The sequence below is a fragment of the Oncorhynchus mykiss genome, chromosome 24, assembly GCF_057628025.1.
Source record: "Oncorhynchus mykiss isolate SJ-2025 chromosome 24, ASM5762802v1, whole genome shotgun sequence".
In the NCBI taxonomy this organism is placed as follows: Eukaryota; Metazoa; Chordata; class Actinopteri; order Salmoniformes; family Salmonidae; genus Oncorhynchus; species Oncorhynchus mykiss.
Window position 1 is genome coordinate 21,761,403 of NC_143045.1, and position 24,996 is coordinate 21,786,398.

Below are 24,996 nucleotides of genomic sequence, written 5' to 3' on the forward strand. Positions count from 1 at the left end.
ATCCTGCCACTCATGCACTGTGCACTTTTCAGAGCCATCCCCCCTAAAGTACACCGGCTCCTTGATAGACTTCAATACCAGGTTTAAGGCCCAACACATCCATAACCCTAGAGCTACATGCATTCCCCATAACATTGTCCCCAACATGTCCAACAATTGTCTTTGATTCCAAACAGGAGGAAATGTTTTCCCCAATGGAATGACCAATCTGCTGTACAATGTCTGCTGTGAAATCCATGGAGATTTCATAGCTCCCTGTATTTGGCAAACCTCTTTCATTCACATCCTTGTTCGTTTCCCTGTTGAAACTATCATCAAAACCTCCAAAACTCTCCTGTTTAGGCATGTTTGTAGAAGCAACCAGAATTCTGGCTGAACCCCTACCAACAGATGGTGACAGATTAAATGTCAGGAAACCCCTACCACTCCCAACACCTCACCTTCCCATCTTAATAATGGGAAATCAACACACTAAAACAAAAATGCAAAACATTTTAAAATAAAATAAATAAAAACTCACCTCAAAATGTAACATTTACACTGGTAAAAACCCAGCCTAGTTATACCAGATATATACTAGAATTGCAAATAAACAAGTAACACAAAAGTTATCGTTTATCCGTGAAAAGAAAGTTCCAATCAATAAAGAAAGTCTCAATAAGAGAAATCACCAACTTTAGTTATCAAAAAATGACGCACTAGCACCCTCTTGTGGCGAAACGCGATATCGCCATAAACTGCACTAGCAAAGTCTTACGTGATTCTCCAAGGGCAACCTGAGATGGAAATCCAGCGAAGGATGATCCGATCCAGAAGAACGGTGCTTGTTCACTGGGGAACGTAGTTAACAGAATAATACAACGATTACAATACACAATGTAATATTTTCAACAATGTACCTGATAAGTAGCACAAAATTGCACGTCATGCAATGCACGATTCAATCTGCACTCAAGAACTGTACAAAATACACAAAACCCCCACACCAGACACAGTAAGTTGCTAGCTGGAATTCTCTACTACAAAATGCACAAAAAACGCTTAATCTTGTGTGATGTACAAATAAATGGTACATTCAAATCATCACTTGGGAGTATAAAAATCACTTTTGACGTGTGCTTTGCAACCAACAACCTAATGCTGGTTTGGTGCTTGTTCACTGGGATGATTCTAACTTAAACATCCTCCCTCAAGCAAGTCACACAAACCAGCCAATAAGATGCCATGTTGAGTAGGTGGAGGCAAGACAAAACTAAAACCAATTGGCTTAACAATAAAGTGGCAAGGGGAATCACCAATATGTGTCTGAAATGGCTCACTATTCCTTATATAGTGCACTACGTTTGACCAGGGCCTGTAGTGCTCTGATGAAAAGTAGTTCCATTTTGGACGTACTGACTTTATTGTAGTCCCTCTGGGTACTTTAACCCTCCATTTCTCTCCCTACAGGAGGGCCTCGGCTGAATTGTGGCGAGCTCCTGAATCATGTGATGGAGGTGCTGCGGAGCTCATTCAGCTGCTCGGCCTATGGGGAGGACTACAGCAGCATCCTGCTCAAGAACATCCTGTCTGTCCGCAAGTACTGGTGTGACATCACCCAGCAGCAGTGGCACAGTCAGTGGTTTTTATTGTTCCTCTCGCAATACAGCAGAGACTTTAATTGTTTTTTAATGTAACTAGGCAAGTCAGTTAAGATCAAATTCTTATTTACAATGACGACCGACCAGGGAACAGTGGGTAACTGCCTTGTTCAGGGGCAAAATTACATATTTTCACCTTGTCAGATTTTTTACCTTGAGCTAACTGCAGAAATCTGCCGTCTGGTGATGAAGCAAACCTTTCGGTTACTGGCCCAACACTAACCACTATGCTACCTGCCACCCCTGTTGAATGTAATCTATGAATGTTAGGGGGAAGTAATTGGTGATGTTTTGGAGTAATTGCAGCTGGTAATAGAAAATACAAACAAACACAATGTATATGCTTGATTGAGGTCATGGGTCAGCATTACAATGTATTGTCCAGATTTGGATTTCATTCTTGTGAGTTTCTAAACAATTAATTCTCTAATATTCATCTAGATTTGCTGGATCTGTATTGTGGCCTTTTCACTGGTTCCTCCAAGGCCATAAATCGTGTGCTTGTGAGCAGGATCATCCACACTGCAGTCCAGGGCTGCTGTCTGCAGACTGAGGGCTTCAGCCATACACTCTTCAGCTTCTTCTCCAGAGCACTGCTCAATGCCAGGTACGATGACAATAACTGCGAGAGGTGACCTGTATCATGCAAGGGAGTTGCTACTTGCCACAGTCATTTTCCAGTAGTTATGCGCCTCAGAGACTAGGTTTAAGTTTTCTAATGTGTAAACCTACTAAACGGAACTCTTAGAAATTGAGTCTACAGCAGTGGGGGCTGGTGGGAGGAGCTATAGGAGGACAGGCTCATTGTAATGGCTGGAATTGAATAAATGGAACAGCGTCAAACATGTGGTTTCCATTATATGTTTGATACTGTTCCATTGAGTCCATTCCAGCCATTACAATGAGCCTGTCCTCCTATAGCTACTCCCACCAGCCTCCTCTGGTCTACAGTGAGACCTACCGTCAAGAGACTTCATCCATTACACTGCATGTGATATGTTCTCTCCAGGCAGGAGAGACACTTGGCAGTGGTGGAGCACTTGGTCTCTGCTCTGAACGTCTTCTTGAGGTCTGCTGCCATGAACTGCCGTATAAGGGTGTGTCGGCTGGGTGAGGAGCTCCTGCCCTCTGTGCTCTATGTGTGGACACAGATGAGGCCCAGCACCACTCTCAAAGAGGAGATAGTAGAGTTCTTCAACCTGCAGCTCTGTGTACATCATCCTAAAGGATCAAAGACACAAGACACGGGTATGGCTGGAATTTTGTGGACAGACTGAAAATTGAAAAAACACCATTGTCTTTATGAATCTGTTTTGATGTTGAACGATGAAAAATGGTGGAACAACAGACAAGTGTGAAGTGTTTTCATCACGGAAACCCTTGAAGTAGAATTATATTATAGATTATGATTGATACAGCCCATCTGACAACTTTTCTTGACCATTCCACCCCTCACTATTCCAGGAGCCTACGCTGAGGACTGGGTCAAATGGCAGAGTCTACTCTATAACCTGTATGATGCCCTGGTGAGTGAGATCAGCCAGATTGGGAGCCGGGGGAAATATGCCACAGGGTCGCGCCACATCGCTGTGAAGGAGAACCTTATGGAGCTGACTGCAGAAATCTGCCATCAGGTGATAAAGCTAAGATCCTTCATTTAGTTCAAGACTAAAACCTGAGCTGTGCTGACATCATCTGACATAGTTCTCCTGTTTTTAAGAATGAAAATAGATGATTTTAGTGTTGTTGGTCTCATCTTCATGTTTTGGGTGTTTGACTGTTTCTCAGCTCTTTAGCGAGGATTGTAACTTCCAGATGCTGGAGGTGACTCAGGCCCACCTCAGAGCCACCCAGAGAGGCAGTCCACACGGCACGCCCAGCAAGCGTAGACGCATTGACTTGGGCTGGGAGGTTCTCCGAGACCACCTGCAGCCACACCAGAGTGACTTTGACGTCATACCATGGTGAGAAAAGACAATATCACACCAAGGTTCAGTGCTCATTAACTTGCCAAATATCCTTATATTTAGTACAATCAAACTCTTCATAGCTCCATATCCTCTGTGTCCCCCAACTCAACAATACAATGTTCCTATCTAGGTTACAGATCACATCGGTGTTGACCTCTAAGTACCCCTCCATGGTGCCTGGCCAGGAGCTGGTTCCTCTGCTATCCGTCCTTTGCCAGCTGCTGGGGGAGCAGCGGCGGGGTGACAGGGGGCCCTACGTGCTGCGCTGCCTGAGGGAGGTGGCTCGCTGCCAGGCCACACACCCAGAGAGGGCCCAATCCTACAGGGCTGAACTGGGCAGGCTGTGGGGCCGTGTCTGGGCCCTGGCTCTACGGGGGGTCAGCTCCCCCCAGACTGAGGCCCTCAGTCTGGCCCTGCTGTCCACCATCCTCCAGGGAGCCTTCATTCCCATTGACAGAGAGCTTTGGAAGCTCTTCTCTAGCTCGGCCTGCAAGCCCTCTGAGTGAGTCCTTGGCTTTGATGAATGATTTTGTCGTATAAAGTCACTTCCTCAACATTTACTCTTTGCAAACTATAGTGCTTTATGTTTTTATCTCTGAAGGACGATTTCATCCTCTGTCTCTATGTCTGCAGTGCTGCTGCTCTGTGTTTGGCCCAGGCCCTCCTCAAGTGTCCTGTTCTTAAGAGCCTGGGCACTGGGTGGGACCATGCAGGGGCCGTGGAGGGGGTCGGGCCACCCAGCCTCAAGGAGAACATCATGAGCTGGCTGCTGATGAATGAACAGAGTGAAGAGGCAGAGGAGAGCTCAAGACCACACCCCATCATCTGCAGGTGGGCAGTTTATCACTGGGCTCATATCGCATTTTTATTCACGCTTAACCTCTCTGCTAGTGCTGTCTAAATCAAATCAAATTTTATTAGTCACGTGCCAAATACAACCGCTGTAGACCTTAGTGAAATGCTTACTTACGAGCCTCTAACCAACAATGCAGTTTAAAAAAAAATACAGCTAAGAATAAGAGATAAAAGTAACAAGTAATTAAAGAGCAGCAGTAAAATAACAATAGTAAGACTATATACAGGGGGGTACCAGCACAGAGACAATGTGCGGGGGCACCGGTTAGTTGAGGTACTATATACATGTAGGTAGAGTTATTAAAGTGACTATGCATAGATGACAACAGAGACTAGCACTGGTGTAAAGAGGGGGGGGGGGGGGTGGCAATGCAAATAGTCTGGGCAGCCATTTGACTAAATGGTCAGGAGTCTTATGGCATGGGTGTAGAAGCTGTTTAGAAGCCTCTTGGACCTAGACTTGGCACTCCGGTACCGCTTGCCGTGTGGTTGGATAGAGAACAGTCTATGACTAGGGTGGCTGGAGTCTTTGACAATTTTTTGGCCTTCCTCTGACACTGCCTGGTATTAAGGTCCTGAATGGCAGGAAGTTTAGCCCCAGTGATGTACTGGGCCGTACACACTATCCTCTGTAGTGCCTTGCGGTCGGAGGCCGAGCAGTTGCCTTACCAGGCAGTGATGCAACCAGTCAGGATGCTCTCGATGCTGCAGCTGTAGAACCTTTTGAGGATCTGAGGACCCATGCCAAATCTTTGATCTGAGATCTTGGCCAACAACCTCCTTCCCTCACTAAGAGCATTGAAGATGGGTCGTGGCTGGGTCTTCCAGCATGACAACGACCCAAAACACACAGCCAGGGCAACTAAGGAGTGGGTCCGTAAGAAGCATCTCAAGGTCCTGGAGTGGCCTAGCCAGTCTCCAGACCTGAACCCAATATAAAATATTTGGAGGGAGCTGAAAGTCCGTATTGCCCAGCGACAGCCCCGAAACCTGAAGGATCTGGAGAAGGTCTGTATGGAGGAGTGGGCCAAAATCCCTGCTGCAGTGTGTGCAAACCTGGTCAAGAACTACAGGAAATGTATGATCTCTGTAATGCAAACAAAGGTTTCTGTACCAAATATTAAGTTCTACTTTTCTGATGTATCAAATACTTATGTCATGCAATAAAATGCAAATTAATTACTTAAAAATCATTCAATGTGATTTTCTGGATTTTTGTTTTAGATTCCGTCTCTCACAGTTGAAGTGTACCTATGATAAAACATTACAGACCTCTACATGCTTTGTTAGTAGGAAATCCTGCAAAATCGGCAGTGTATCAAATACTTGTTCTCCCTACTGTACATGCTGATAGAAATTTGGTAAAATGGATTTAATTTTCCCTGCGTTAAAGTCCCCGGCTACTAGGAGCGCCGCCTCTGGGTGAGCGTTTTCTTGTTTGCTTATGGCGGAATACAGCTCATTCAATGCTGTCTTAGTGCCCGTCTCTGACTGTGGTGGTATGTAAACTGCTACAAAGAATACAGATGGAAACTCTCTCGGTAGGTAGTGTGGTCTACAGCTTATCACGAGATACTCTACCTCAGGCGAGCAAAACTTTGAGACTTCCTTAGATATCGTGCACCAGCTGTTATTTACTAGTGGGATTATTTTGTCTTGGTACAATGTTTTACATCTGTAATTGTTTTAACACATTCCTAATAAGAGTTTGTCTTATTCCTCTTTTCACAGGGATTTTCCTCATAACCTCATCCCCAGAATCCTTGTGCCTTTGACCCTCAAAGACACCCGAGCTGGCATTATGTTTCTCCTTGGAGCAAAGGGACTTGAGAGGTGAGGGAAATATTTATCTAAAACCGATAAATTCAACCATATTGTCATCAGTGTCAACATAACTCCATAGATTTCATGCCGCCTTCAATCTTTCCCTCTGCCTAAAGTGCTGTGATGCAAGAGCAAGTTAAAGGTTCCCTGAGTGAGATTGAGAGCATGTACCTGCAGTTCAGCTTTGACGAGATGCCCTCTAATCCCATGGTGAAAGTGATGGTGTCCTCAGCCGGCACCCAGCTCACTGTTGTCCCCAGCCTTAAACACAAGCTGGAGCAGGGCCTCTTGTCTGTGGCTGACCACCTACTAAACTGCTACTCCCCAGATGTGAGTGAATGCCTATGTTAGAACCATGGTTGTGTGAGTTGGTGTATGTTCAAACTAAGTACTGTGTGTGTTTTCTCCTCAGTCTCAGACCACACCACCAGAATGCCTGGTTCGTTGTTCAAGTCTCCTTACTGGCGTTTTAGCAGGATATGTCTCTACTGGTCTCCTGACTGAGGAAGAAGCCTGCCATTCCCAACTCTTCCTAAAGGCCAAGGTAGTCTGAACGGGTTGATAACATTTCTTTAATGCCTGCAGAAAATCCACATATATGTAATTCATTGTATATTCTGTTGGCTTTTCGAAGGCACTGGTACAGGATTTTAGTGAGTACATATCTAATGTGAAGGTGAAGATGGCAGAGGATGGGACAATGACCACACTCAGGTCTGTCATGCGGCTGTGCACACAGTGTGTCAACAGAGGGGTTAAGGTAAGACAAGCACTCTTCCTCGTCGTTATCACCACCATCAACATCTGTGTTTAAAATCTGGCTCTTTATCTGTACTTTCATTGACTTCCACATATCCTCTCCCACAGGACAGTATGAGCTCTGTCTCTTGCAACTTGTTCATGAAGATTTTCCCTGCGAGACTTTTGACTGAACTGGCAGAAATATGCAAACTGTTGGTGAGTCATGGAGAGTTTGCTTTCTGTCCCATGAACCATCATTTTGACCATTTAAATAACCCTCATTTGGACCTGTTTAAACACTCTATAATGATCTGAATTATGTAAGCTCACCCTGTGCCTCTGTTTCTAACTCATAGCTGAACAGCTCCTGTAAGAGAGGTAGTGTGGGGATTGAGGAGGAGACCACAGATGAGGACTGGGACATGACGAGGACACAGGCTGACCAGCAGGAGGATATTGACCTGTTTGATGATGGAGACGGACCACAGACCAGCACATCTAAGGGGACTCACAGACAGAATGTGGACCCCGATGACACCCAGTGTGGTTTTGGCAAGTGGATGATATCCCTCGTATGACACATGTAAAATTAACCCCTCAGCGTCAGCCGCTATGCCAGGATAATATAGGTTGAGGTGGAGCTATTGACATTGTGTACACCCCATCTGATTCTTTCAGATCAACAATATATTTCCAGAGGTAGGGGCTTGGCAGATGATAATCAGACCAGCCATTGTCCTCCATGCATTTCTAGGAATCAACCGGTGACCAGATGGTCATTTAAATACTCTTATCTTCTCCTAGATGCTAAAAGCCTACTGGCTGAGGAGCATTTGGCCCAGCAGGATTTAGCCATCTTGGCCAGTCTAGAGTTCCTGTCCCTGTGTGTATCGGCTAAGTTTATCCACGGGCTCTCTTTCAAACCAGTGGAGGTTCGCCGCAGGTTACTACTGCTGCTGGAGCAGATAGACTGCACCAAGCCACTACACCTCAACATGGTGAGTGACCAGGACTGTGTAGTGGGGTCAATGTTGCACAGCTAATCGTTGTTCCCTACCAATCATGTTGGAAATGACGACTGATGATGATCTTGTATCTCTAACATGGAATACTAATAGTTCATTATTTTCCTGTCCCCCCTCAGTACCTGGTCCTTCTGAAGAAACTACCTGCTGAGGACACATCGCTGGCAGCTGAAGAGTTTGACTCACTCCTCAGACCTCTGGCGTAAGAAAGGCCTCTGTTTCTAGATTCATATGTCAAGTATACTATGCTATACAGTAGGTGTCAAGTATACTATGCTATACAGTAGGTGTCAAGTATACTATGCTATACAGTAGGTGTCAAGTATACTATGCTATACAGTAGGTGTCAAGTATACTATGCTATACAGTAGGTGTCAAGTATACTATGCTATACAGTAGGTGCTGGAGACATTAGGACTTTTTTTGTGCTTGCAGGGATCTTTGCTCATTGTACCGCCAGGACCAGGAGGTCTGTGCTGCAGTGCTGCTGGGTCTGCTACCGTCTATCCGTAGTCTGGGCCGTACCCAGGACCAGCACAATGACATGAGACACGTCCAGGGAGCTCTGCTCCAAGTGGTCTCTGGATTCTGGTCAGTACCAAAGTCTCCATTTTTGTATTTTGACTTCACAATAATTCTGGTTCTTTGTTCTAGAATTGAACTTCCAACTTTTTAATGGTCTCTTCTAGCATTTTGGGCAGAACGGGGAAATGCACAGCAATTGTAAAGGTGGCATTAATTCACTGTCTACTGGCTCTACTGGAGGTGAGCTCACAATGTTTTAAAATCACAGCATAGTAACTGCCCATGATAGCCACCCTGTCTTTAGTTAGGTAGAGCGTAATAACACCAAAGATTTACTTCCCTGTCTCTGCCCCTATGTCAGGCTGACCCTTGCTGTAAGTGGGCGGTCCTTACCCTGAGGGAGGAGGAGCTTCCAGTGTCCGTCATCCTCCCGTCCTACCTGTCCGACTCTCACCATCATGTACGAATGCTTGCAGCCATGACAGTGGAAAGGTTGGTTTTTACCGACAGAACACTCTCTCCAGCCTTAATTCCATCACAGAGGCTAATATCTCTCAAGTTAAAAAGTAAATATTTACATGTTTGACATGTCTACCATGCATGCTCTCTTCCATCCATAGGCTGTTTTTGGAGATGACACCGGACAGCTTGGAGAAGAGAAAGATGCTTCCTCTGAAATGCCAGCAGACAGCCTTTGAGAACGTCTACCTGAAAGCCCAAGAAGGGATGAGGCTCCAGGTAAACCTGTCTTTCACACGTTACTCTGACAGAAGTAATGGCCAGTCTGTCTCACAATCCCTCTGCTCTCCCTGGTGTGTCACAGAAGAACAGCTCTCCTGAAGACCTGAGTGACGAGACCTTTAACCGCAAGGCCACGCTGCTGAAGAGTGTGTCGGTGGTGCTGTGCTGCAGCCCCGTCTGTGAGAAACAGTCTCTCTTCGCCCTCTTCCAGTCCTACAAGGAGAACAACATAGAGGAGCCACTCATCAAAAAGGTAAGGGAAAATCATTTGGCTACACATATTTACAGTCTCATCAATTATTATGTTTTGTATTCATGTTTCTTAAACTGAAAGCACTTTATAGTGAATGTGGGTAACTTTCCCTTTCCACCAGGGGTGGGAAAAGTACACAATTGTCATACTTGAGTAAAAGTAAGCATACCTTAATAGAAAATGATTCAAGTGAAAGTCACCCAGTAAAATATTACTTGAGTAAATGTAATTGCTAAAATATACTTAAATATCAAAAGTAAAAGTCGAAATCATTTCAAATTCCTTATATTAAGTAATTCAGATGGCATCATTTTCATGTTTTTATTTATTTACGGATATCCAGGGGCATGCTCCAACACTGACATCATTTACAAACTAAGCATGTGTTTAGTGAGTCCGCCAGATCAGAGGCAGTAGGGATGACCAGGAATGTTCTCTTGATAAGTGTGTAAATTAGACAATTTTTCTGTCCTGCTAAGCATTCAAAATGTATTGAGTACTTGTGGGTGACAGAGAAAATTTATGGAGTAAAAAGTACATCGTTTTCTTTAGGAATGTAATAAAGTAAAAGTTGTCAAATATAAATAGTCAAGTACAGATACCCCAAAACTACTTATGTAGTACTTTCAAGTATTTTTACTTAAGTACTTTACACCACTGCTTTCCACCATCACTACATACAGTATCTCTCTGACTACTGTATCAATATGCTATGATATTGACAGACTGAATGTTAACCTGGTTTGTCTCTCACCCCCTCTAGGTCCTGGGCAGTGTGTCCAGAGCTCTGGGCTACAGGAGTGTGGAGGGGTTTGTCAGCTCTCACCTGGATTACCTGGTGGCAGAGTGGCTGGGCCAGCATGGCTACACTCTGGAGTCCTTCCCTTACACTCTGCTCAACCACGCCACTCTCAAGGACTTCTACAGGTGCACATGCTTAGTTTACGTTCTACAGGACATTTTTTACTTTAGTTTATTTAGTAAACATTTTCCTCACTCTATTTTTTGAACTGCATTGTTGGTTAAGGGCTTGTAAGTAAGCATTTCACGGTAAGTTCTGCACCTGTTATATTTAATTTTGTATTTCACCTTTATTTAATTCAGTTACTATTCAAATTTGGCGCATCCCATACGTTTTATGTCCATAAAATGACTTTTTGTGAATTTACTGATCTGACAGAATTGAGGTGAAAGTAGAGTTTCTACCATACTGCTTTCACCTATTCAATCATGTCAGATCACCTTAAGGAAGGAAGGAAAGAATGAATGATGCATCTATCGATTTATTTGTTGTTTCTTTTGTTTTATCCCAGCTCCTCCTATCAGGTCCTTATCCCACACCTGGTCTTCCTGGATGACTTTAAGCAGGTGAAGTCCATCAGCACCCTCCTGGGTAAGGACTGGAAGAAGCTGCTGGCCAACTGCTTCCCTAAGATCATGGTTAACATCCTGCCCTACTTTGCCATGTCGGGCCAGGATGCCCAAGTGGCCCGGCAGAGAGAGAAGGCCCACAGGGTCTATGACCTACTCAAGGACAGCAACTGCCTGGGCAAACCGGTGAGGAAGAGACGCTTGGAGTCTCTGTGCCTGCAGCTGAATGTGCTTAAAACTCTGTATGTTATCATGTATAACCCAGGATTGGGATCCATTCCTTTTCACTTCATCCCCTGAAGTGGCTGAGTTGAAATGGAATTGACTCCAACCCTGGTGCCAGGTTTGCTAACTGTCGTGGAATTTTTTATCAGAAAGGAAGAAAAAGACTGTAGATTCTTCAAAACTTCAACCAAGCAAAATATAAAACATTGTAGGACAGGGCTTTCTTACACTACTACATTGTCTTTGTAAAGGACTTCTGTTGAGCCAGTTTTTTTACCTTCACACGGTACAAAACATTCTTTTGGGAATAATTTAAACAGTTACAAGTCATTTGAAAAGTTACACAGGAGTACACCCGTCGTCTGTACAAAGAGGACAATCATCACGTTGACACTGTCCACACGGCCTCCTGCTTCTTCCACCTAATCTGTCACGGTTTTCCAATGTAGTCCTCCAGTGACTCTTTGGCTTTCTGGGGCAGCAGGTAGCGTGGTTAGAGTGCTGGACTAGTAACCGAAAGGTTGCTAGATCGAATCCCCAAGCTGACAAGTAAAAAAATCTGTCGTTCTGCCCCTGAACAAGGCAGTTAACCCACTGTTCCTAGGCCGTCATTGAACATAAGAATTTGTTCTTAACTGACTTGCTTAGTTTAAGAAATGTTGAATAAAAAATATAAATGTATACATTCTGTGTGCAACTGGATGGCTGACCAATCAGTCATTGGTGGGTAATGTTCCTTTATGCGATCACACAGTGCAGCCAGTTGGGCCTGATAGGGTTCATCGTCCGTCCATAATATGAATCTCTCGGCAATACACACACACACACACACACACACTCAGGAAACAAAAACAAACAGTATTTGGTTAGGAACGTCTTACTTTCTTATAATTAAAAAGGAGTCATTTCTTCTCATCAAAATATTTTTGAATTACTGCACTTCTATCTCAGGACCCTGTCCTGGTATCTATAGTACTTCAGGACCCTGTCCTGGTATCTATAGTACTTCAGGACCTTGTCCTGGAATACTTTCATCAGGACCCTGTCCTGGTATCTATAGTACTTCAGGACCCTGTCCTGGTATCTATAGTACTTCAGGACCCTGTCCTGGTATCTATAGTACTTCAGGACCTTGTCCTGGAATACTTTCATCAGGACCCTGTCCTGGTATCTATAGTACTTCAGGACCCTGTCCGGGTATCTATAGTACTTCAGGACCCTGTGCTGGTATCTATAGTACTTCAGGACCCTGTCCTGGTATCTATAGTACTTCAGGACCCTGTGCTGGTATCTATAGTACTTCAGGACCCTGTCCTGGTATCTATAGTACTTCAGGACCCTGTGCTGGTATCTATAGTACTTCAGGACCCTGTCCTGGTATCTATAGTACTTCAGGACCCTGTCCTGGTATCTATAGTACTTCAGGACCCTGTCCTGGTATCTATAGTACTTCAGGACCCTGTGCTGGTATCTATAGTACTTCAGGACCCTGTCCTGGTATCTATAGTACTTCAGGACCCTGTGCTGGTATCTATAGTACTTCAGGACCCTGTGCTGGTATCTATAGTACTTCAGGACCCTGTGCTGGTATCTATAGTACTTCAGGACCCTGTCCTGGTATCTATAGTACTTCAGGACCTTGTCCTGGAACACTTTCATCAGGACCCTGTCCTGGTATCTATAGTACTTCAGGACCCTGTCCTGGTATCTATAGTACTTCAGGACCCTGTCCTGGCATCTATAGTACTTCAGGACCCTGTCCTGGTATCTATAGTACTTCAGGACCCTGTGCTGGTATCTATAGTACTTCAGGACCTTGTCCTGGAACACTTTCATCAGGACCCTGTCCTGGTATCTATAGTACTTCAGGACCCTGTCCTGGTATCTATAGTACTTCAGGACCCTGTCCTGGTATCTATAGTACTTCAGGACCCTGTCCTGGTATCTATAGTACTTCAGGACCCTGTCCTGGTATCTATAGTACTTCAGGACCCTGTCCTGGTATCTATAGTACTTCAGGACCCTGTGCTGGTATCTATAGTACTTCAGGACCCTGTCCTGGTATCTATAGTACTTCAGGACCTTGTCCTGATATCTATAGTACTTCAGGACCCTGTCCTGATATCTATAGTACTTCAGGACCCTGTCCTGGTATCTATAGTACTTCAGGACCCTGTGCTGGTATCTATAGTACTTCAGGACCCTGTGCTGGTATCTATAGTACTTCAGGACCCTGTGCTGGTATCTATAGTACTTCAGGACCCTGTGCTGGTATCTATAGTACTTCAGGACCCTGTGCTGGTATCTATAGTACTTCAGGACCCTGTCCTGGTATCTATAGTACTTCAGGACCCTGTCCTGGTATCTATAGTACTTCAGGACCCTGTCCTGGTATCTATAGTACTTCAGGACCCTGTCCTGGTATCTATAGTACTTCAGGACCCTGTCCTGGTATCTATAGTACTTCAGGACCCTGTCCTGGTATCTATAGTACTTCAGGACCCTGTCCTGGTATCTATAGTACTTCAGGACCCTGTCCTGGCATCTATAGTACTTCAGGACCCTGTCCTGGCATCTATAGTACTTCAGGACCCTGTCCTGGCATCTATAGTACTTCAGGACCCTGTCCTGGCATCTATAGTACTTCAGGACCCTGTCCTGGCATCTATAGTACTTCAGGACCCTGTCCTGGCATCTATAGTACTTCAGGACCCTGTCCTGGCATCTATAGTACTTCAGGACCCTGTCCTGGCATCTATAGTACTTCAGGACCCTGTCCTGGTATCTATAGTACTTCAGGACCCTGTCCTGGTATCTATAGTACTTCAGGACCCTGTCCTGATATCTATAGTACTTCAGGACCCTGTCCTGATATCTATAGTACTTCAGGACCCTGTCCTGATATCTATAGTACTTCAGGACCCTGTCCTGGTATCTATAGTACTTCAGGACCCGGTCCTGGCATCTATAGTACTTCAGGACCCGGTCCTGGCATCTATAGTACTTCAGGACCCGGTCCTGGCATCTATAGTACTTCAGGACCCGGTCCTGGCATCTATAGTACTTCAGGACCCGGTCCTGGCATCTATAGTACTTCAGGACCCTGTCCTGGCATCTATAGTACTTCAGGACCCTGTCCTGGCATCTATAGTACTTCAGGACCCTGTCCTGGTATCTATAGTACTTCAGGACCCTGTCCTGGAACACTTTCATCAGGACCCTGTCCTGGTTTCTATAGTACTTCAGGACCCTGTCCTGGAACACTTTCATCAGGACCCTGTCCTGGCATCTATAGTACTTCAGGACCCTGTCCTGGTATCTATAGTACTTCAGGACCCTGTCCTGGTATCTATAGTACTTCAGGACCCTGTCCTGGTATCTATAGTACTTCAGGACCCTGTCCTGGTATCTATAGTACTTCAGGACCCTGTCCTGGTATCTATAGTACTTCAGGACCCTGTCCTGGTATCTATAGTACTTCAGGACCCTGTCCTGGTATCTATAGTACTTCAGGACCCTGTCCTGATATCTATAGTACTTCAGGACCCTGTCCTGGTATCTATAGTACTTCAGGACCCTGTCCTGGTATCTATAGTACTTCAGGACCCTGTCCTGGTATCTATAGTACTTCAGGACCCTGTCCTGGTATCTATAGTACTTCAGAACCCTGTCCTGGTATCTATAGTACTTCAGGACCCTGTCCTGGTATCTATAGTACTTCAGGACCCTGTCCTGGTATCTATAGTACTTCAGGACCCTGTCCTGGTATCTATAGTACTTCAGGACCCTGTCCTGGAACACTTTCATCAGGACCCTGTCCTGGCATCTATAGTACTTCAGGACCCTGTCCTGGTATCTATAGTACTTCAGGACCCTGTCCTGGTATCTATAGTACTTCAGGACCCTGTCCTGGAACACTTTCATCAGGACCCTGTCCTGGCATCTATAGTACTTCAGGACCCTGTCCTGGTATCTATAGTACTTCAGGACCCTGTCCTGGTATCTGTAGTACTTCAGGACCCTGTCCTGGCATCTGTAGTACTTCAGGACCCTGTCCTGGTATCTATAGTACTTCAGGACCCTGTCCTGGTATCTATAGTACTTCAGGACCCTGTCCTGGTATCTATAGTACTTCAGGACCCTGTCCTGGTATCTATAGTACTTCAGGACCCTGTCCTGGTATCTATAGTACTTCAGGACCCTGTCCTGGTATCTATAGTACTTCAGGACCCTGTCCTGGTATCTATAGTACTTCAGGACCCGGTCCTGGCATCTATAGTACTTCAGGACCCGGTCCTGGCATCTATAGTACTTCAGGACCCGGTCCTGGCATCTATAGTACTTCAGGACCCGGTCCTGGCATCTATAGTACTTCAGGACCCGGTCCTGGCATCTATAGTACTTCAGGACCCGGTCCTGGCATCTATAGTACTTCAGGACCCGGTCCTGGCATCTATAGTACTTCAGGACCCTGTCCTGGCATCTATAGTACTTCAGGACCCTGTCCTGGCATCTATAGTACTTCAGGACCCTGTCCTGGCATCTATACTACTTCAGGACCCTGTCCTGGCATCTATAGTACTTCAGGACCCTGTCCTGGGATCTATAGTACTTCAGGACCCTGTCCTGGTATCTATAGTACTTCAGGACCCTGTCCTGGAACACTTTCATCATGCATTTACATCTGACGATTGGAATCTCAATTAAAATTAATTAAGTACTTTGCCAAATAATGCGCATTTACACGGGAATACCTCTGTTATAAAACAGGTTTTCTCCACGCACAGTGGAGACCTCCTTGTCACTAAGACAAGGTCTTCTTCACACACCGCATTCTCCTCTACACACAGTAGTCTTCTGTCACTAAGACGATATATATATTTTAATGTGTACTTTAGTTGTCCTTTTAAAGAAAGTCAGTCTCACCCTTAATTTGATTGTTCGGGATGGCGTATCTGTCCACTGACGCTCCCTGGCAGGTCCGCGGCGGGTCCCTTCTGCTCCACTCAGGCGAAGTGTAGGCTCTCTGAACTACATCTAATGCAGCCCCTGCGTGCTGTTAACCTTGGTGTCCGATCAGCAAACGGAGTTGGCCAATCCAACCTCGTCGCCAAGAATTGTCGTGGAAATTCTAATCAGAAAGGAAGAGAGAGACTGTAGATTCTTCAAATAACTACTTTATTATTCTGGAGCGGTTCACAATTCACTCAATGGTGCAGAGTTAACAGCCCAACTAGCAAGATTTGGGTCTCAACCTTTATAACCTTTTGTCTACGTGGCTGTTTAGCGAATGTGTTAGAGCCTGATGGGAACATGGTAACAAAACTGGCATTGTCACTTGTTTGTAAGCTATCTAGCTGCTGCTGCTCAAGCTAGCCTCTGGTCTCTCCATATCTCCACACAGCTGTGCTCTTGAAAGTTACAAAAAGAACAGGATGGACCAAAAATTGTGGTCACTTTCAGACGGCCCTTTGTCTTTGGTGCGTGTGACTAAGATACACAAGAGTGGAAGAACACTAGCTTCTTCTGACATGACAGAAACATGACTGTGGGAATGTACAGGTTTAAGGCTTATACAGCGTATGTTCATAAGAGTTTCTCATTTTCCCACCATACAACCATTTCAGGTTGAGCTAGCTACAATCCGCAGCAGTCAAGTGAACCTGCATTAGAAACTGTAAAAGCAATCTTTAATGTCTGTCTCTCTCACAGACCTATCTTACTGTATCACTGTTGGACTTTCCACAGCAAATCGACAGCCTGATTCACAGTAACCTGTCAGACATTGTGGTGGAGCTGTTGATGACCCTGTATGAAGGGGCTGCTACTGAGGAGGGGGGCAGAGGGGACCTGAGAAGGTTCATAGGGTAATGTTCACTACACATCACTCCACAACCACCCTTACTTGCATTCAGAACCTTTTCATTGACTGTGATGTTAATATGTTCTCTGTAGGGAACTGGACCCAGCCCCAAACCCACCCTATTTCAACTCCTATGTCATAAAAGCCACACTGGACTATCTCAGCTCGTGTCACAGTGCCAATCTCAAGTCCCTGGTGGCCATTTTATCCAAGACTCCGGTAAAATGCTCTTCTGCTCTCATCATTGTATTGCAATGGCTGTATAATGTTGTTACACAATGGAACAGAATATGGCTTTACAAAGTTGTGGTTTCGTGAGCCCAATTTTTCAAAACGTTTAATCTGGAAAGGAATCCGGATTCTGTGATCCTCTTGTGTTGTGATTCTAGATCTCCATCCAGAGGATCCTACTGGCGGTGTGTCAGAAGGCAGCTGAGACGATAAATGCCTACGAGAGGCACCGCATCCTGCTGATGTACCACCTGTTTGTCAGCCTGCTGCTCAAGGAGGTCAAGGACGGCCTGGGGGGAGCCTGGGCCTTCGTCCTCCGAGACATAATTTACACACTCATCCACCACATCAACAGCAGGTTAGGGGTGAACGCGCGCACACACACACACACACACAAAGTCTGCTGCTCACACACAGATCCAATGGAGTGACTCAGCATTTTTGCTCTCTCTAGTAGTTAACTGTTTTTCTGCCTGTTCTTGTTTTCTGACAGGCCGGCCCAGTTGGACGAGGTGTCCAGCCGTAGTTTCTCCCTGTGTTGTGACCTACTGACCTCTGTGTGTCGCACGGCAGTGCAATTCTGTGACGATGCTGTGGAGAGCCATCTACAGGTTATCGTTGGTACTCTCACTGCCCAGGTGACAACCCAACTTGCTATCTCACAGCAGGTAAGACATGGTTGTATTACCTGGCCAGTAGACTATTTATATGACAAATAATAATTTGCTCCAAGTAGGTATTACCCTGTTCATTGTTCTCTTTTTCCTTCTCTCTCCCCTCTCTTCTCACTATTTTTTTCTTTCTCTCTGTTGACCTCTCTCTCTCAGGTGCTCAGTCTGTTGAAGTTCCTGGTCGTAGAGAGTCAGGACAAGCTGAAGAGTGCCATCCAGAAGTTAGAGCCCTTCCCAGACCGACCTGAGTTCAGAGAGCTGAGGGCCGTGCAGCACACACTGAAGTACAGCACAGGGAAATTCACTCTCAGACAGGTAAGGACACCCCCTTCACACACACGGCACAGCACACACCCTCTAACCACTCATGTATGACCTCTACAGCTGATTCACACTTCTGTCACACTATTGCCACATCCCATGAGCCTCTCTGTGTCTCGTCCACAGGAGATAGCCCACTTCCTGTCTGTGGCTTCCTGTGACTCCCTGCCTCTGACCAGACTGGAGGGGCTGAAGGACCTGAGGAGACAGCTCCACAACAACAAGAGCCAGATCAGACCGCTGCTGAGAGAGTGCCTCGGTCAGAGAGGGGGAGGGCTACTGTAGTCTAGATATGTTACCAGACCCATGTATCTGTGTGTGGGGATGAGTGTGTGTTAGTTTGCCCTTTTTGAATCCTATCTCTGTACTTCTTCATTCTAGCGGACCCTGCAGAGAGTGTGTTGGTGCTGCTGGTCCTTAACCTACTACAGCTCTGTAAGCTAGCAGCCAATCACCCTGGAGGAAGAGACATCTTAGGTATGTATGGTTACCACAACCTCACAGTTGGCACTGCGTATGTTTCCCAAGAAAGCATCAATAATTGTTTGTGTGATAGGAAGTAGTTTCGGCCGGCTTGGCACCGTTGTGTGAAAAGGGTCTTAGTCTTTTCCTTCACCATGTGCCTATGTTTTTATAGAGGCTGCAGGGAGCTGTCTGGGAGAGCTGGGGCCTGTGGATTTCTCCACCATCGCTCTGCTCCATGGGAAGGACCAGCTCAATGCCAGAGCTGTATCACTCTTCCCTTCAGTGGAACCACAGTGGCTCTACATCACCCTGAACTGCATCAACAACGCCCTCACACACCACTGGTACACCATACAGGGGTCTACGCTGACATGTTTTCAAAGAGCACATTTGCTCCAAAGTTGAAAAAATGTAGATTTAGAATTCTAGAAAAATATTATAGGTATAAATTATGATAATTGCCACCAATTACAAAATACATTTACATTTTTTTAGGGGCACTGGTGGTCCCAAATTACAATTCCAGGTATCACAGTAAAATATTTAGGAGCATATGCGACCATAATGGTAGCAGTTTAGAGCCCTGCCATATACTGTATCTAATGGCCCTAAAGTACTTTCCTACTAATTCAACACTGAATTTAGCACAGGGAAGTAGCCACTGTATTGTCATATGGTTTTCATATAGTGAGTGTGTCTTGACATGCTGTCATGTTTTGTTGTGGTCCCATGTGTTTTTGTGTCAGTATTGAGGTGAGGCAAGCTGCTGTCCAGAGTCTGAAGGACATCTTGGCCACTCAGGCTGGAGCTGACTTCTGGGAGATCCATAAAGACAACCGTGACCCCATGCTGGCTTACCTCAACCCTTTTAGGTCTACCAAGAAGAAGGTTGGGCAGACTTTTCAAGACCTGAAATATCACATCCTCGTATGTGTGTCTGAATTTCGTAGTGTGTGAATTTGTTTGCATGTGTTAGTGTGTGTGCGTTAATTATCCATTCACCTGTGCAGGTGGTCGAGATGAGTGAGGAGGTGAGCTTGGTGGCTAGGGAGCGGCTGGAGAGCCAGGACCTGTGGGTGCCTGAGGCTGGCGGCCATAAGGCCTGGTTGAAGATGCTCTGCATAGTTCTGCTGGACAGTGGAGGGGTCAGGAGTGAAACTCTGCTGCTTTCCCGGCCACTGTGTCTGGTGAGGGCATGGCTGTTATATCTCTAGGCCAGCACTTGTGCTAATGCTAATTTCTTGTTCATCTCTCGCTATGCCGTTGTAAACACATGTTCAATTTCGACTCATCTTTCCAGTCAGATATCCCTGTCTCTAACCCCTATCCTTTCCCATGTGTTCAGGTGAAAACAGACTTCTGCCAGAGGGTGCTGCCGCTCATCATCCATGACATCCTGCTGGGGGACTCTGACGGCTCCTGGAGGAAGCTCCTCTCCACACACATCCAGGACTTTTTCACCAGCTGTTTCAGTCGTGCCCGGGCCTCTAGCCGCTCCACCACTCCTCTCCTCTCAGACTCTGGTGGGTTTTACTCTCCATCTCTCAACCTTTTTCTCTAGCTCTTTCTCTCTCTCTTTCTCTCTCCCTTTTTCTCTCCCTCCCTCTCTCTCTAGCTTTCTTTCTTTAGCTCTTTCTCTCTCTAGCTTTCTTTCTCTCTCTCTAGCTCTCTCGCTTGCTCGCTGTGTATGTTTGACTTTAGGTTTTTCTCCTGAAGATCAGGTCATTAGTGTTTTTTATTATTTCAGCAGGAGAGTCGGACATTTCCAACCAGGGTCCGTTGGATAAGGCCTCTCTGCGCACCATGCTCTCTGTCATTAACTATCTGAGGCAGCAACAAAGACCTCTAGGATCTGATAGGTTTGTAGATGCATTTGCTCTTATCTTCCTGACCTGTACGACTATAAAATCTACTGCGCCCCTCTCTTTGTTAGGTTGTACCTGTTGATGCTGTTGTGTTGGTTCTAGTAACTTGTGTGGTACGGTGTTTGGTTCTAGTAACTTGTGTGGTATGGTGTTTGGTGCTGTTGTGTTGGTTCTAGTAACTTGTGTGGTATGGTGTTTGATGCTGTTGTGTTGGTTCTAGTAACTTGTGTGGTATGGTGTTTGGTGCTGTTGTGTTGGTTCTAGTAACTTGTGTGGTATGGTGTTTGATGCTGTTGTGTTGGTTCTAGTAACTTGTGTGGTACGGTGTTTGATGCTGTTGTGTTGGTTCTAGTAACTTGTGTGGTATGGTGTTTGATGCTGTTGTGTTGGTTCTAGTAACTTGTGTGGTATGGTGTTTGATGCTGTTGTGTTGGTTCTAGTAACTTGTGTGGTACGGTGTTTGGTTCTAGTAACTTGTGTGGTGCGGTGTTTGATGCTGTTGTGTTGGTTCTAGTAACTTGTGTGGTATGGTGTTTGATGCTGTTGTGTTGGTTCTAGTAACTTGTGTGGTATGGTGTTTGGTTCTAGTAACTTGTGTGGTATGGTGTTTGATGCTGTTGTGTTGGTTCTAGTAACTTGTGTGGTACGGTGTTTGGTTCTAGTAACTTGTGTGGTACGGTGTTTGATGCTGTTGTGTTGGTTCTAGTAACTTGTGTGGTATGGTGTTTGATGCTGTTGTGTTGGTTCTAGTAACTTGTGTGGTATGGTGTTTGATGCTGTTGTGTTGGTTCTAGTAACTTGTGTGGTACGGTGTTTGGTACTAGTAACTTGTGTGGTATGGTGTTTGATGCTGTTGTGTTGGTTCTAGTAACTTGTGTGGTACGGTGTTTGGTTCTAGTAACTTGTGTGGTACGGTGTTTGATGCTGTTGTGTTGGTTCTAGTAACTTGTGTGGTACGGTGTTTGATGCTGTTGTGTTGGTTCTAGTAACTTGTGTGGTACGGTGTTTGATGCTGTTGTGTTGGTTCTAGTAACTTGTGTGGTATGGTGTTTGATGCTGTTGTGTTGGTTCTAGTAACTTGTGTGGTACGGTGTTTGATGCTGTTGTGTTGGTTCTAGTAACTTGTGTGGTACGGTGTTTGATGCTGTTGTGTTGGTTCTAGTAACTTGTGTGGTATGGTGTTTGATGCTGTTGTGTTGGTTCTAGTAACTTGTGTGGTACGGTGTTTGATGCTGTTGTGTTGGTTCTAGTAACTTGTGTGGTACGGTGTTTGATGCTGTTGTGTTGGTTCTAGTAACTTGTGTGGTACGGTGTTTGATACTGTTGTGTTGGTTCTAGTAACTTGTGTGGTACGGTGTTTGGTACTAGTAACTTGTGTGGTATGGTGTTTGATGCTGTTGTGTTGGTTCTAGTAACTTGTGTGGTATGGTGTTTGATGCTGTTGTGTTGGTTCTAGTAACTTGTGTGGTACGGTGTGCCACTCTAACTTCTGGTTGGAGCTGAACTACCTGGAGGTGGCCAGGGCAGCCCAGTCCTGCTCAGCCCACTTCACAGCCCTGCTCTACTCTGAGATCTACGTGGACAAGATCAAGACTAACATGGAGGAGAACCGCAGGTACACTACACATGATGGGAGATACTGATGTCTCTTATGTCTTTCTTGTTCTGTGTTGTTCTCAACGTTCTTTACCTCTGCTTACAGAAATCCGTCCAGAGCGTCGCGCAGAATCACATTTGATGAGAGCAGTCAGAACTTCACCATCTCCAGTCTGTCAGAGGAGAGTGTCAAAGACACTGGTATCAGTCTACAGGTAGAGTTGATTTTGCAATTAACCTTTAGTGTTGTTGTCCAATGCATAGCTCCATACTGTCATTTCTGTACCATGTCTTAGGACCTACTGATTGAGGTGTATCGTAGTATTGGGGAGCCAGACAGTCTGTATGGGTGTGAAGGTGGGAAGATGACCAGCGCTCTCACCAGGTGAACTTTGTTATCCTATTTTTGTTCTATCTTGGATATTCAAAGTTTTGTTAGCTGAGAATTCTCTTTTTGTGTGTCTGTTTTGTAGGATTCGGACCTATGAGCATGAGGCGATGTGGGGAAAGGCTCTGACCTCCTACGACCTCCACTCCAATCTTCCTGATGGCACACGGCAAGTGGGCATTGTGGAGGTAAGCAGAAACTTGTTTGAACTCCAAATCTGTATTGTCTCTCTCTGTCTGTGTAAACCATTGTTGGGGACAGATGACAAAACCTAATGCTGCTTGTCCAATGGTCCCTCAGGGTCTGCAGAACATTGGTCTGAGCAGTATCCTGGCCACCTACCTGCGGGGTCTGGAGAGTGAGGGGGTGGAGTGGGGGGCGGAGCTAAGGGAGCTAAGGTTTCAGGCAGCCTGGAGGAACATGCAGTGGGACTGTGACCTATCAGAGAGGTAATTGGAAAGGGCCTCGGGTTGTGACTTATCAGACAGGTGAGTGAGAGGGGCCTCAGGACTGTGGCCCATAGGAAAGGTGAGTGGGAGGGGCCTCTGGAAGACAAGGGGTATGAAAGTAAGGGTTCCTGAGGTGGTATTTTAGAAGGTGAAGAAAATATTGCTAAATGGATTGACATGTGCCCTTGGTGTCTTGCCTTCTTGCTTGTTTCAGGAATGAGAAATTGAACCCTGGCTTCAACGAGTCAGTGTTCTGCTCCTTGCAGGCTTTGAGAGACAAAGAGTTTTCCACATTCGACCAAACTCTTAAATATGCCAGGTAAAACAAGGTTTCCCTCATGGAAATCAACAACTATCTCTCAGCCATCAAAATATCACCACACAAACAACTATACTCATTGAAATTAATTGTGTGTGGCATCAGGGGCAATGAGGTGGAGGAACTGTGCAAAGGCAGTCTGGAGGCAGTGTCCTCTCTCTACCCTGCTCTACGGAACCTCCAGAGGATCAGTGAGCTGGAGAGCATCCGACAACTCTTCTCCAAGTATGATCTTCCTTCCCAGCATGTCAACATCGCTAATTTCAAATATCTATACAGTATAGAAAGTGTATTTTATATTTGATTTGAAACCCACTGTGTCTCATACCTCAACACAATGCACATCCACAAACCTAGAGATTTTGTATTTTTTATAAATGTTTTATTTGCACACAATAAAAAAATACAAAACACTGATTGTTTAAAAGGTAAACAAAAAGAACATGGGAGACTGTTACAGAGGAGTGTAAATGCTTTTTTTTAGGCTGGGTCATGTTGTATTGCATTGTTGTATGCTTTAATTATGTAATGTATTGATTGTTGCTGCCTTCTTGGCCAGGTCTACCTTAAAAAGAGTCTCTCGGTCTCAATGGGCTTTTCCTGGTTAAATAAAGGTTCAATTAAAAACCCCAGGGGGACTTGTAGGCTCCTCCCTCTTTCAAATATTATACAAAAAACATACAAAAAACACATGATCAGATTTTTTTATAGAGTGCAGGGTTTTGATACTTCAATCTCTTAAGTAATACAAGTCATGTAAGTTATATTTCCCCTGGCCTGTGGCAGGCCCCTGACCGACGTAGGCCTGGCCGAGGTGTGTTCCCATTGGCAGCAGCACTCCCAGCTGCTGGTGGACAGTGACTTTACGCTGGTGGAGCCCATCCTGGCCCTGCGCTCTGTGGCCCAGGAGACCCTAATCTCCCAGGAGAGAGACCCTGAAAAGAACAAGTACCTCAGCACTGTCCTCACCTCCCACCTCATGGAGCTCTGCCAACTGGCCCGCGCCGCAGGAAACACACAGGTAGACTGGAGCTCAGCGCTCACCGTGGGGGTGTTTCATACGTGTATAGGGTTTATATAGTGTGTTCCACATGTATAGTGTGTCTACTCTACACGTAATAGGAGGAGAATGAGTGCACATGTTTTTTTTTGGTCTGGATTCACTCAGCACTCCTGACCCATTTACTGGTATGTTCTCTTAAATATTGCAGCACAACATGCATTTGCATCCGTCTCTATGTGAGTGACTATATTGGTCTCTATGTGTGAGTGACTATATTGGTCTCTGTGTGAGTGACTATATTGGTCTCTGTGTGAATGACTATATAGTGCCCCCCTCACCCCTGTGCCCGTCTCACCGCTGTGCCCTTTTCACCCCTGTGCCGTCCTCACCCCTCCCCAGCTGGCAGAGCGGGCGGTTTTCCAGATGAAGCAGCATGGCGGAGGAGGGGGGCGGGGCTCCACAGCGTCGTCATGGCAGCTGGAGGAGGCCCAGGTGTTTTGGGCGAAGGGAGAGCAGGGTCTTGCTCTGGGGCTACTGAGACAGATGATCCACACTCTGGAGGAGCAGGTCAGTGGGAGTCAGTCTACATGTTAACTTCTTACGGCTGAGATCCTGTTAACGGGATCGATATGACAACAGCCAGTGAAAGTGCAGG

At 45.6% G+C, this 24,996-nt stretch overlaps 1 protein-coding gene across 6 annotated transcripts in view; it reads left to right on the forward strand.

Moving 5' to 3' along the window:
* The window catches only part of atm (ATM serine/threonine kinase), a 41,610-nt gene that overhangs the window by 7,919 nt on the left and 8,695 nt on the right, over window positions 1-24,996 (forward strand). For 2 of the 6 annotated variants that reach the window (XM_036961125.2, XM_036961127.2), the window contains exons 5-47: window positions 1,450-1,614; window positions 2,082-2,247; window positions 2,650-2,888; window positions 3,105-3,274; window positions 3,429-3,604; window positions 3,741-4,112; window positions 4,244-4,441; window positions 6,197-6,298; window positions 6,406-6,619; window positions 6,702-6,833; window positions 6,924-7,049; window positions 7,157-7,246; window positions 7,387-7,582; window positions 7,835-8,028; window positions 8,175-8,257; window positions 8,491-8,646; window positions 8,745-8,820; window positions 8,942-9,072; window positions 9,201-9,318; window positions 9,404-9,574; window positions 10,338-10,501; window positions 10,888-11,131; window positions 16,919-17,037; window positions 17,126-17,252; window positions 17,423-17,622; window positions 17,758-17,932; window positions 18,092-18,250; window positions 18,383-18,515; window positions 18,638-18,733; window positions 18,894-19,065; window positions 19,468-19,609; window positions 19,732-19,908; window positions 20,067-20,244; window positions 20,469-20,580; window positions 22,043-22,201; window positions 22,289-22,397; window positions 22,479-22,567; window positions 22,656-22,758; window positions 22,871-23,019; window positions 23,234-23,338; window positions 23,444-23,563; window positions 24,125-24,359; window positions 24,741-24,908. In XM_036961125.2, coding sequence (XP_036817020.2) covers window positions 1,450-1,614; window positions 2,082-2,247; window positions 2,650-2,888; window positions 3,105-3,274; window positions 3,429-3,604; window positions 3,741-4,112; window positions 4,244-4,441; window positions 6,197-6,298; window positions 6,406-6,619; window positions 6,702-6,833; window positions 6,924-7,049; window positions 7,157-7,246; window positions 7,387-7,582; window positions 7,835-8,028; window positions 8,175-8,257; window positions 8,491-8,646; window positions 8,745-8,820; window positions 8,942-9,072; window positions 9,201-9,318; window positions 9,404-9,574; window positions 10,338-10,501; window positions 10,888-11,131; window positions 16,919-17,037; window positions 17,126-17,252; window positions 17,423-17,622; window positions 17,758-17,932; window positions 18,092-18,250; window positions 18,383-18,515; window positions 18,638-18,733; window positions 18,894-19,065; window positions 19,468-19,609; window positions 19,732-19,908; window positions 20,067-20,244; window positions 20,469-20,580; window positions 22,043-22,201; window positions 22,289-22,397; window positions 22,479-22,567; window positions 22,656-22,758; window positions 22,871-23,019; window positions 23,234-23,338; window positions 23,444-23,563; window positions 24,125-24,359; window positions 24,741-24,908 — 6,710 coding nt within the window. Of the gene's footprint in view, window positions 1-1,449; window positions 1,615-2,081; window positions 2,248-2,649; window positions 2,889-3,104; window positions 3,275-3,428; window positions 3,605-3,740; window positions 4,113-4,243; window positions 4,442-6,196; window positions 6,299-6,405; window positions 6,620-6,701; window positions 6,834-6,923; window positions 7,050-7,156; window positions 7,247-7,386; window positions 7,583-7,834; window positions 8,029-8,174; window positions 8,258-8,490; window positions 8,647-8,744; window positions 8,821-8,941; window positions 9,073-9,200; window positions 9,319-9,403; window positions 9,575-10,337; window positions 10,502-10,887; window positions 11,132-16,918; window positions 17,038-17,125; window positions 17,253-17,422; window positions 17,623-17,757; window positions 17,933-18,091; window positions 18,251-18,382; window positions 18,516-18,637; window positions 18,734-18,893; window positions 19,066-19,467; window positions 19,610-19,731; window positions 19,909-20,066; window positions 20,245-20,468; window positions 20,581-20,688; window positions 20,822-22,042; window positions 22,202-22,288; window positions 22,398-22,478; window positions 22,568-22,655; window positions 22,759-22,870; window positions 23,020-23,233; window positions 23,339-23,443; window positions 23,564-24,124; window positions 24,360-24,740; window positions 24,909-24,996 lie in introns of those variants that run through there. The other 4 variants (XM_036961126.2, XM_090218678.1, XM_090218679.1 and 1 more) reach the window with 3 other exon arrangements.